We start from the raw sequence: 13,014 nt of genomic DNA on the forward strand, positions 1-13,014 counted from the left end.
GGATGCCCTGTCCCGCCGCCCGGGCCCCTCGGCGGCGGCCAGCGGGACGGGACGGTGAGAGCCTCGCCGTCGGGGAGGAAGGCAGCTCAGTAAGTCCCCTTGGTGCCTGCTCCCCGTCTGAGGTGGTCCCAGATCACGGGGAGATCAGCTGTAATTCATTAATAAATAATAAAAGCAATTGCTTTTTATTCTCATAAGAAAATCGGTAAGCAGTAAGTATTGCTTACAGTAAGCGGTAACAAGCCATTTCTGCGGGCACCCGAAATGCATCCCGGAGCACACCTGCCTGTAAACTAAATTTTGGGACCTTGCTGTATATCGCACTACCCAAATCCCTGTCCTGAGAGCTCATCCCTAGCACTATCCTTGTTACTGAGAGCAGTACGGCTCTTCGTTAGTGAGCGAAGTAAAATCCTCTACCTCCTCTACATTATGACTTTATCTGTGCTTTGGTTTGTGACCTATTTTCAGTTCTTGACCTGTAAAAATCAAGCTCCTGAGCAGCAACTGGATAAGAAGATTTTTAGAAGACCTGTATTATATTTGCGAATGTGGTGAATGTAAATAGGAGCAGTAAATAAAGCTGAGAGTATTTTTACCAGCTGTGAAATGTATTTGATGTTATCAACATTTATTCATATTTCAGGAAGGAATTTCAGATTTTAATTGAATATGATGTTAACGAAAGGGGACTGGATAGAACATTTATTTCCTAGGTTTTCAATGTTAAGCACAGTGAAGGGGACAAGCACTGTTGTCTCTGCACTGCCTATCCAATGTGCTTCAAATTTAACTCGGGGTAGCTGGTTGCTTTTCATGGCCGACGTGCACTTTGGCTGCAGAGTGATGCTTTATTAATTTTTGCCAAGTGTTACGCCTCAATTCCCCATTATCAAGTTCCTCACCTCCCTGTCCTAGTCCGTATTGCTTTGGGATAATTGTGGCATATATCTGGGCTGCCACCAGAAGGGCTGTCCTAGCTATTGGTTTCCATTGCCTCTCCTGCTTTTACATCAGTAGGCTTGTTTGATGAGTGGCATCAGAGGGCTAACTAATGCAGCTGAAAACCAAACATTTTTTTCTTGTATCAGTTTTCCGCTCTAACTTTTCACACAACAGTAGGAATACTAGAACTGCACAAGAGAGGCACTGGGGAAGCAAAAGAGGACAAGTGAAAGCATGTCTCCTTTGAGTGGCAGCCAAGAATAATGACAGAGTACATGACCATGCAGATTTGGCCTAATTTGTAAGGCCATAAAGTAAACCAAAACGGGGGCAGCTATTCTTTGAAAATAAACAAAAGCAAGCTGTCCTACTGTGGTCTTTCAAATTTATTTTATATGTTAATTTTTTTTTTTTTTTTTAGGATGAAGACCCTCCTAACTCGTTTGTGACAGAAGACAGTCAACAGTGTGCTGTTCTTACAGGTTAGGACCCTTTCAATTATTCCCCTACATCTTCTTTGTAAGACCACAGGGTGGAAGAATAAGGGGAAGGGGGAAGGTATTAGTGCTCACATAACTGTCAAGCTCTAAACAAAAACAGAGTTAGATCCAGTGACATTTTATGGTTCTTGACCTAGGTAAGTAGTTATCTCAGTCCCATCTTGCAGCATGCCCTTGATCACCAGTTACTGATTTGGCATTATAGTAGCCAGGTACGCATTAGCGTTAGGTATTGTAAAAATGGGTTAAGCAGTTTTGTTTTTAATTCATTTACTTTTCACATATGATGTCATCTACACTCAAAACCAGATCCTTCAGGTGAAGTACTTTTGCTTATTATGTTATTTTGTTTGTTGTGAGGAGAAGTAGGTCTGGAAACGAGGTCTAAAGCTAATTAGAATTTTTTTTCTGGTAAAATAAGTCTTACAGGTGCTGGTATCTGATTCAGACCCAAAGCAAATACAAAAAAGATTCCCATGAAACCAAACTCCTATCTTTTGGCCCTCTCTAAGCAGATAGTAGGAAGGACATGGAATGCTTTGAAAGGGGATCTTTTCATATCTACGACAAAGACAAGTAATTTTCTCAGGGCAGTGTTGTGGTCAGTGCACAGTACCAGCAGTCCCAGTCACCCAATTACTAGATTTTTTCAAAGCCTTTTCTCTGCCTATCATGTTTTCATTCAAGTGGCTTCTCATAACTTTAAAGAATTCCTTGCTGACAAGCAAAGACCTCCCCGCATGCTCCAAATGTCTCTGTTGATTTACAAAATCGTGATAGCATCAGATTACCTCTCCTGTCATGCTAGCCAGTTCTATCTCATTGTTGCATACACTGTGTGATAATGTTTGTTATCTGTATAATATTGCACAGCACAGATTTTGACTCAGACATTGAGATCGTAAGCCCTACCATAACACACTAGTAATAAAAGCAGTAATAATAAAAGGTGCTAACATTTTTCTATAGGAACCCAAATAAGCTATTCCCTGCTGCAGTTGAATACTTGATGTGCTTTGTGGTTTAATGAATTAACTGTTCATTCAATGCTACTTTTAAATTCGGTGTGATTTATAGGATAGAGCATTAAATTTACATTTCAGTGGGATGTAATTTTATTGTACCATGCTTAGTTATGTTAATTTCGCATAGATAATCTCCGCAGCCTGTTTCCGCTCGGAGGAGCAAGAGAGACTGATGTGAGGGTTCTTTCACTTTCGTATAGATTCCGTTTGTGCTCATCTTTTTCCAAGGGCAAAACAGATTCTGTTATCATCTGATTTGGAGGCAGTGGTACCTCATCCTCGGGAGCCTCAGAATCTGGATGACTCGTCACCTGCTGGTCAGTTTTCCCTGGTGTACTGGCCACACCAATGTGAAGTCATCAGGGACAGAATTGAGCACATTGGTAAGTTACTGTCTTATGCTTAAAAGCTTGTGTATGGGCAAAGAGGAAGCATACCTTACATATAAATAAAGCCAAGAATTTATTGTTAGTATAAGTGAAATCTTAAGAGACAAATCATTATTAGTCCAGATCTAATTGCTACAGAAAAAGAAAAAATGATAATGTGGTTGAATTTGTTATACATATGCTTCACTCACACCCTTTTCCTGGCTTCCCCTTCCACTGCTCCTCTAGGTCCTAAGGTCAGTGGTTTCATTGCAGAGGTTTGGTTCTGGTGGAGGGGAGGAGCTGACAATTTGTTGCAAATTGTCAGCCTCTGGAGTCCTTTGCTGGGAGAAATGCAACATTTGTATTGGTAATTTCTTCTTCCCCACTCTAGCATCCAAATGATTCTGGGGTCATTTTCATATGTTTGCTAGCTTACTCTTAAACCTTTCTCTTTCTTCATTGGTCTGCAGCTCCATGTTACATCTGAATTTACCATATACAGAGTTCTTTACATGTGTGTCCTGGTTTCGGCAGGGATAGAGTTAATTTCCTTCCTAGTAGCTGGCACAGTGCTGTGTTTTGGATTTAGGATGGGAACAAAATTGATAACTCACCGATGTTTTAGTTGTTGCTAGGTAATGCTTATACTAGCCAAGGACTTTTCAGCTTCCCATGCTCTACCGACTGAGAAGGCTGCAGGTGCACAAGAAGCTGGGAGGGGGCACAGCCAAACTGGCCAAAGAAACATTCCATACCGTGTGACATCATGCTCAGTACATAAACTGGGGGAAGCTGGCTGGGGGGGCTGCTGCTCGGGGACTGGCTGGGCATCGGTCAGCGGGTGGTGAGCAATTGTACTGTACATCACTTGCTTTGTGTATTATCATTATTATTATTATTATTACATTATTATTATTTTATTTCAATTATTAAACTGTTTTTATCTCAACCCATGAGTTTTTCTCACTTATGCTCTTCCAATTCTCTCCCCCATCCCACCAGGGAGTCGGGGGGAGTGAGCAAGCGGCTGTGTGGTACTCAGTTGCTGACTGAGGTTAAACCACGACAATGTGTTAGATATTATTTCCTTCTTCTCTTTGTTACCCCTAAAACAAGTTTTGTCCAGCCCTAGGTCTGCATTTCTACACAGAACATCTCCTTGTTACTGCTGTCTGTATAAACCTATGGTTGTACTACACAAAGATAAACAAAAATAAAACAAATTAGCTATACATACCTGGTCAATTAGAGAAATTGCTGTCACAACTAAATTAAGTGAAACAAAGCTTCAGGCAGATAAAGAAAAGTTCAGACAGAGCAAACCTGACAAGCCTCAGTCCTGAGGTCTTGCAAATTCAGTACAAATCTTATGTCCTGTTACTAGCAATGTCAGAACTGTATTTCAGGGCTATATGGTTAAATATGAATGTCAGCTAATAACTGCTTTTATGCAGTCTGTACAAAAGTCATACTGCAAACCTATTACAAGATAGTGAAGACTTGAACAGTCCCTGTGCTTTATAGATACAACCAATTGCAATCTGGAAGTAATCAGTAATCGGAAATGCACAGAGGTGGGACTGAGACATCTATGCCCTTATTCTGTTACCTTTGAAAACAGATCCCAGGATATTGAATGGAATGGGACAGGACTGCTGTGAGTATTACAGTAAGGAAAGGCCTACTGTCAGAATGAATAGGTGTTCAACAGATCTTTGACATGCCAGGCAGCTGTCAGGCAAGTTACATGGAGACACTGCATTATAGCCATGCAGCATCTGTGTGGTCAGCAATCAATGACTTCACTCTGTAGTTGGAGCATGTTTTCCTAATGCTACCAGTGCTGCCTCATGTTCACCGTTGTCATCCTCACTGATGGTAAGCAAGCTGTACAGGGAACAGAGGTAAGTTTGCACAGCAAAAGTTAGACCATGCACAGATTGATACGTATTTTTATTTAGAGTTATAGTGAAGATTTGTTCACAGATCCAAAAAATGAGGTTCAAAAGGCGGCTTCCCTATTCCTTTATGTGCAACTGGTATAAATAGGATGAACCACTTTTCAATGTGTCCTTCATATTATAAAGACTCTAATACAATCTTCCTTCCTGTAGTCCTTCTGTGTGTCTCTTCTTTTTCAGATTGGATACCCACCACGCCTGAGCCCTTGTACACTCCAACAGGTTTGGAGATGATACCGCCATACCAAACTCCTGACAAAGGCACTGTGATTTATCTAGGAGAAGAAGGTGGGAACACCCTGAGAAATCTTGCTGTCAGCTGTAGGTAGATGAAGCACCTGCTTTCATCTCCTTTATGAACCTAATTCAAAGCCTGATTAAATCAATATGATTTTCTATTGTTATTTTATGGCACTTGGGGATAAATTATTTTCCTATAGATAGGGAAGGAGATGAGTTACACAGCTGTCTCATCATCCATAAGTTCTGCTCATACTGTTAATTAGCTCATGAGTCCAGCTCAGCTCAAGCCATTGTTCTCAGTGAATAACAGTATGAACTGGCCTAAAATGAGTTTGTTGTGAAAATATGAGTGGAGTAAGATAACTTAACAGCCAAAAGAGAAAGTGAAAAAGATGAGAGCCGTGTAACTGCAGGATCAACACTAAAGTCTGTGTTGGGAGAAGATTTTATTACCCTGTTTGCTATAGTGGTTTTGCCAAGACTTAGAAACAAAATCTGTCCGGATTGGATCAGTGCTTGATTACAGGCTTCTAAGTCTGGCAAGGATTAATTGGACAGAATTGAAGGGAGTTAGTTGACTTATGCCACCATCACCAGTTGATTATCAGAGTCATTTATTCTTTCTTGTGTTTGCTAAGTTGATCCAGTTGCCTTGGATGAACTTGGAACTCCTGGCAGTTGTTGATTTTGGTCTTGGGCTACTTCTACATAGATAAGAAAGGATGATAATAATTTTGCAATCCTAGGATAACTAGATGTGGCCACAGAATTTTCAAAAGCACAAAACTGAAAGGGAACTGGCATCCTTCTTGAGGTCAGCACAGTTGGTAAAAGCTTGCAATATGCTGAAAAGCACTGTTACTCTTTGACATCATGTTTATTTAGAAATTAGCTACTTCTGCAGTATGAGTGTATTACCTCTCACTAGTAGGTTGCTACATTTGGTGGCCAAGAAAACTGGTAACTGCTGTGTGACTAGGAAGGAACTTCCGTCCTCTGCAACTGGACCTGTTAATTTATTGCAAGGGATAAGATGCGGAGGAACACTCTGAATATCAGCTCCCCGCCTTTTTGAAAACAAGGACAGTGATTTCTGTTATGGTCCTTTAGTTGCTGTTCTTTAAAAATGCAACTTTTCACATCCTTTATTACTGACTTGAACTTCATGCACAGGCGACTGGAAGTGGTTCTTATTTCAGCCTGTACAACTCTCCAGCAAAGTGTGTTTTTGGTATCATGGTTCTCAGCCTTCGTTAATGAAACTTTCCAACTGAGGAGGTGAACACTGCTGCCTTTGTGTATGCCCAGTTCTCCCTCCTGCTCCTGAGGAATGACATTGTGCAGGCAGTTAGTAATGCCTGAGCTACCAAACATCAAGCTGCAGCAGAATATGAGTCCTTGCTATTGCTGTGAAGACTCTGTACCTAAACATACAGATAGTAATAGTCAGTATTTGTTGACTACAGGGTGAGTTTTTAAGTGACTGTAACTGTACGTTCACTGCCTTGAGTGTGCCACTTTGCCTCCTAGCCTTGGGTTTGGCTGGTAGCAGGACCTGCAGAGAACTTCAGAGCCCTGGAGCCTTTACTTCCTCTTCCCTGCTTGCACCAGGGAGAACAGACTCCTTGTGCAAACTGGGCTGCTGGGCACTGCAGCCAGCTGGGGGACAGGAGCAGCTGGGAGGAGGAGGAGAACTTTGGAGTCCTGTGGAGTTCATCTTCTTATTTCTGTTCCTGGGACAGAAACCTCCAGCTTGCTAGCTTTGCCCTCTAAGTTATATAGAAATAAATACAATTTTTGGAACCCTAAAATCCTCCTTGCAGAGAAGCTCTGTAGAGTAGGACAGGCATCTGCACTTACGCAAATTTATGACCTGAGTGCCACAGACTTTGACTGGCATGTAATGAGCCATCGAATCCTGTGGGAGACAGCAGCGGCACTCTCCTGATTCCCACTGAATTCAGGAGCTGGGAGTTACTGCCTGGCTGGGAACTACCTGCTGTTGAGTTCCTACAGGCCCTCCTAAAATCTGATTTGGGAGAGAAAAACAAAATCCAATGGTGACTCCCATGCAGAAACACCAAAATACCATGATAAAGATCTCAGGTTTTATTCGTGCATTTCATTCTGTAGTATTTGACTAATACAGATGTTTCCAGAAAGTTTTACTGGATTAACTATTGAAACATTTTTCTTCCTTAATGTTAAGGAAGAGCATGAAGATGAAGGGAAGGGTAGAGGAACTGTGAATGGAATTTCAGCTAAATTCAGAAAGTAATTATTCGAGTGGGTATCCCAGCCAGCAAAGCTAACAGTCCTTCTCTAATGAAACCCCCTATGGGTCTGTAGTAACTTCAATCATGGAGAACAATACACTGAATATGGCACCTTTTGCATATGGCAACAGTGATTCAAGGAATGAAAAAGACGACTTATAGGAATCTTGGCTTTACATGACTTCTCTGAGTAGTACCGTCAGAACTTTAATAACACTACAGGAGAGAATAAGGCAGACTGCTGCAGGATAAATCTCTAGCACAGCCCCAGTCAAGCAAGGGCAGACACAACTCTGATATGAACAGAGGTTGCTGTGCAGCTCTAACCCTGCTGTATGGTACAGGGTCAGTCCCCCTTATTGGCAGCGTGGTAAGGAGGCAGTTTCTCCTCAGAAGGATCCAGAATTGTGCTGGTTTTGGCTGGGATAGAGTTAATTTTCTTCATAGTAGCTAGTATGAGGCTATGTTTTGGATTTGTGCTGGAAACAGTGTTGATAATACAGGGATGTTTTCATTACTGCTGAGCAGCGCTTACACAGAGTCAAGACCTTTTTCTGCTTCTCACCCCACCCCACCAGCGAGCAGGCTGGGGGTGCATAAGAAGTTGGGAGGGGACACAGCTGGGACAGCTGACCCCAACTGACCAAAGGGATATTCCATACCATATGACGTCATGTCTAGCTTATAAAGCTGGGGGAAGAAGAAGGAAGGGGGGGACATTCGGAGTTACGGTGTTTGTCTTCCCAAGTAGCCGTTACATGTGATGAAGCCCTGCTTTCCTGGAGATGGCTGAACACCTGCCTGCCAATGGGAAGTAGTGAATGAATTCCTTGTTTTGCTTTGCTTGCGCATGCAGCTTTTGCTTTGCCTATTAAACTGTCTTTATCTCAACCCATGAGTTTTCTCACTTTTACCCTTCTGATTCTCTCCCCCATCCCACCAGGGAGGGTGAGCGAGCAGCTGTGTGGTGCTTAGTTGCCAGCTGGGGTTAAACCACGACAAGCAGTAAGGAGATACAGCAAGAATACAGGAGAATATTGGCAGTTCAATATTGGCAGTGTGAAACCCGTAGTCTCACAGAATGTAGTTTCAGCCTGGAATACCTGCAGTTTTCACCTGCCCTCATTTTCCATGAGCTGGCCCTAATCCAAGTGTCAGAGCACAGCTCGTGCTGCTGAGGTCGGCCAGAGTCGCCAGCACGGCTACACTGACCCTGAAGCAGGATCTCTGGGCTCCCGGTTTTATGCAGAAGAGACGCATCCTCTCTCTCTATTTTGTGGGTACGGTTTGGAGATGACAGGAAGTTTTGATTATCCCAGTTTGCCACACCTTTGCCACCATATTGACACCTATGCAGAGAAAGCAAATAAATGTTAAAAATAGTTCTTGCCTTGGTTCTGTAAAGGGAGGACCCTTGACCGTTAAAATTATGCCAAGGATATTCTGGAACCAAAACAACTTCCCAACCAAAAAAGTAAATTCTTGCTGACGGCAAATATAGAAGTGCTCATCTTTAATGAACTATGGTAATGAAGATTGTAGTAAAAAGTTCAGTTATGCCTCTGTGAGCCTCTTGTCTGATGAAAAAGTAGCAGAAGAGAGCAAAAGGAGATATGGGCTCAAACTGTATGCTAAAAGTGATGTGAAAACATCATTTGCAATATAGAAGTGATTGCTGCTGGGTCTGGACATCACCTTTTTTTACTTCTAGACTAGAATAATTGAATACAGAGATTTAAAAACAAACTGATGGCAAGAGTTGTCAGCTATATATGATTTCTAAGTAGAGAAGTTGTCCATTTGACTGGTGAAAAGAGCTTTCCACCTAACTCAGTTGCTCTGCCTAAGTAAAGAGTATGAATTGCCCTTTGCTCGTGCAGAGAGACACAGGCACCTCCAAGACAGAGTCAGATCTTAGGCTGGCTGAAATCCATAAGGTTAAGTGGGAGTGAGCAGCAAAATCTTTGTATAATTTCTTTTACACATACCTAAGATATGCTTTGAAGTTCAGCTCCATGCAGTTGTCTGTTTCTAGAAGGAATTTTCAGAAGGATGCAGGTATTCCCTAAAATGGCTCAGACTGAAATGAAAGACATCTGTTCTGCTCCTTCCCCTAGCTAAGAAAAACTCCCACTTTATGTATTCTCGAGTGAGAGGTCTCTGCCCCCTGAAGCAGATCCTCCATCAGAAAGGGGACAACACACTGATCTTTGAAGCACGGTTTGAGAGTGGGAATTTGCAGAAGGTGGTCAAAGTGTAAGTTTCTAATCTTTTTTTCTTTTACTAAGATGGAGTTATTATCAGAGTTGTTACTATCAGCAGCCTGCTATCAGTTTCTGAGCAGGATGTGTTACTCTGGGTTTGTAACTTGTTTTACATTTGAGTAAGCTTCAAAAGTAGTTTCAGGTAACCTTCACATGAAATGGTCTGATAGCCGTTCCATAGCACTGAACGTTTTCTATAAGTGATAATCACCCACACAAACTGAACACCTTTTCTTAAGCACCTCCTTTCAAAGCATAGTGTGGAGAATATTTTTAGAAGTCCTAGTTACTATTAAAAGTCCTAATGAAGACAGCAGTTGCATTATTGACACACTTGGTGTGATTAGGCATCTTTTCCTGGCAGCTGCATAGACTTTGACAGTGTAAATGGGATTTGCACCTGATTCACTGTGGGATGCTTTTTCATGGCAGTCCGCATTATTTGACCCTGCATCATATTACATTGCTAACCAGCATCACAACTGTTTGTCTTCTTTCTGCCTACCAGCAATGAATTTGAGTACCAGCTGACCCTGCGCACCGACCTCTACACAAGCAGACACACGCAGTGGTACTACTTCCAAGTAAGCAATACACAGGCAGGGATGCCGTATCGCTTCACTATTGTCAACTTTACCAAGCGTAACAGCTTATATAAACGTGGCTTGCGGCCACTGTTGTACTCAGAAGCCAATGCTAAGAAACACAAAGTTGGCTGGCAAAGGACTGGAAATGAAATCAAATATTACAAAAACAATGCGGGCCAAGGTGGACGTCAGTATTTCTCACTCACTTGGACATTCCAGTTCCCTCATGACCAAGACACCTGCTACTTTGCCCACTGCTATCCTTACACCTACTCCAACCTGCAAGAGTACCTGGTGGCCATCTCTAAAGACCCAGTGAAGTCCAAATTCTGCAAGATTCACATCTTGTGCCATTCACTGGCAGGAAACATAGTGTATATTTTAACTATCACGAACCCCCCCAAAAGTGGCAAGGGCACTGACAGGAAGGCTGTGATACTAACCGCGAGGGTGCATCCAGGAGAAACTAACAGTTCCTGGATAATGAAGGGCTTTCTGGATTACATTCTTGGCGATTCAGGCAAAGCTCAACTGCTGCGGGACAATTTTGTCTTCAAAGTGGTACCCATGTTGAATCCAGATGGTGTGATTGTGGGAAATCACCGCTGTTCTTTAACAGGTCAGGACTTGAACCGCAAATACAGATCTAACATGAAGAAATGTTATCCTTCCATCTGGTATACCCGAAACATGATCAAAAGGTAACCTCATTTTCTTTCCCTTTAGAATAGATGATTTTCCTTTCCACTGTCTCTTTGTTAGTGCGACTTCTCTGTCCCTTGTTGTTCTGTTATTGTTTACATCTTTGCCCTGTACCCAAGCCTTTCTGACTGTTTTGTTTATGTTCAGTTGCATTTCAGAGTGGGTTGTTTTTTTCTTCACTATTGTGCAGGTTTTCCTTTAATATCCTTTCTTCATTCCTGGTAATAAGTTATATCTCCAAAGTGAAAGAGTTTTCATCAAAATATTTTCAGCATATTTCTCCCCACTATCCTCTGCCAAAATCTACTTATCAAATTGCTTATTTCTCTCATTTTCTTCTTTTCTGGCATACAAGCACATCCCAGAATGAAGTTAGGTTCAGAATAGATCCCAGGTGTCCATTTGGCAGCAAAGATTGCCAAGTTTGCTGTATGTTTTACTACAAATATGTTTGATTTCTTATGCAGACTTCCAGTCACAGAGACATTGATACTCTGGATATAAAACTAAACCTTCAGGTATTAAAATAAACCTTTAGCTAGTAAACTAAATCCCTCTGGTTTAACTTCTGTAACAAATTAATACAAACAAGGCTTGTGCAAAAAACCAGTGTCAGAATTAGTATATTTAACATTCTTCATCTAGTTACAGCCTGTTTTAAATAAGATCTGCGTTCTTTCAAATGAACGTTTCGGCATGTAGATCCCGTGCTTACAGGGGATGAGCACTGTGCCTCTCCTTCTTTTCCATGAGAATTCCTCTCTCTGTCTTACTGTATGGAGTCAGCCTGCGCTTGTGAGTGCCCTGTAATTAATATTAATTATGTCTGCTGAAGTGCTACTGACCTTCAGCCTCATATTCAGCTACCGTCAGCTGAGACAGATATGTTTATTACTGCTTCCTTCTTAGTTCCACTGTGGATTTCCAACTCCTGCCCAGAGTAAGCCCCAGGTGACAAGCTGTGGTACCATCACATCTTCCCTGTAGAGCTCTGCTTCAACACAAATTGGGCATTGGCGTTGCGGGTTGCTAAATCGCAATATGTCTACCTGCAAATTTTTCTTTAAAAAGTTAGTTAAGCAATAATACATTGCAGAATCTTGGCACGTCATAAAAATTGATGTCTGCAGTTTGATAAAGGAAAGAGTATTCACTGCCATTTATGCTTCAGTCTCATAATTGTACAGCATGTATTATTCAACACATGTACAACAGTGAAAGCACAGCAGATAAGAATAGCGGGTTTCAGCTGTACAACGTGCTTATGTACACATCTAGAGAGCTGGATGTGTATAACTGAGCCTGAGAGAACAAACACATGGACAAAGGCTGATGATGCATACACTCATACCTTATTTCTGTGCAGTGACAAGTGTTTTATTCTGGAGGGAACTGAGCAGTTTGGCTCTAATCTGGCACACTAAAGGTTTAACTTAGAGCTCAGAGTATGAAACTTGTATTGATTTCTTGCTCTTTAGGTTATACATGAGCTTCAGTGTAACGTATTAGCTCAGACTTATTTCTGAGGTGGAGCAAAAAAACCCACTTTTAATAAAGTATTCTATGTCATCCTGTATTACAGAGTGATGGGGGAACGTGATGTTTTTCTGTATTGTGACATCCACGGTCACAACAGGAAACAAAATGTCTTCATGTATGGTTGTGAGAGAAAGCAGCAAGCAAAAGCACCATACGTGCATCCACATGTCTTCCCACTCATGCTGAGCAAGAGCTGCCCAGATAAGGTAAGCAAATGTCTGGCTAGAAACTCACACCTAAAAATTCAAGCACCATCTGGGATCCCTAATTTTTTGTTAAGGTATGACATTTACTGAAAGACTGTGCTTCACCCAGTAAAATAATCTTCAATTGGCTAAAACTAGAAATGGTAGGAATATGAAATTTTAACTCCTTTGAAATTCCAGCACTCTGAAATGTATCATGGTGAATTGGGACATAAAGTTAGCATTTTTTAAAGATTTTTTTAAAAGAATGAAAAAAAACAGAGTAGCAAAGTAACATTGTTTTAATAATGTCAAAAACTAACATTAAATATTGTATACTCATATATTAAATGCAGCTTTAAAATATATTGGAGAATTAAAAACAAACAAGTAAGCAAATAAGAAACTAAAGAAGA

At 41.4% G+C, this 13,014-nt stretch overlaps 1 protein-coding gene across 1 annotated transcript in view; it reads left to right on the forward strand.

Annotated features, from left to right (window-relative positions):
• The first annotated feature begins 2 nt into the window (after positions 1-2).
• Positions 3-13,014, forward strand: part of LOC103916039 (cytosolic carboxypeptidase 3-like) — a 29,013-nt gene continuing 16,001 nt past the window's right edge. The window contains exons 1-7 of the mRNA XM_009322988.1: positions 3-89; positions 1,367-1,427; positions 2,671-2,853; positions 4,983-5,090; positions 9,439-9,577; positions 10,094-10,873; positions 12,457-12,619. Coding sequence (XP_009321263.1) covers positions 3-89; positions 1,367-1,427; positions 2,671-2,853; positions 4,983-5,090; positions 9,439-9,577; positions 10,094-10,873; positions 12,457-12,619 — 1,521 coding nt within the window. The remainder of the gene's footprint in view (positions 90-1,366; positions 1,428-2,670; positions 2,854-4,982; positions 5,091-9,438; positions 9,578-10,093; positions 10,874-12,456; positions 12,620-13,014) is intronic.

Source organism: Pygoscelis adeliae, unplaced genomic scaffold (genome assembly GCF_000699105.1).
Source record: "Pygoscelis adeliae isolate BGI_AS28 unplaced genomic scaffold, ASM69910v1 Scaffold60, whole genome shotgun sequence".
In the NCBI taxonomy this organism is placed as follows: domain Eukaryota; kingdom Metazoa; phylum Chordata; class Aves; order Sphenisciformes; family Spheniscidae; genus Pygoscelis; species Pygoscelis adeliae.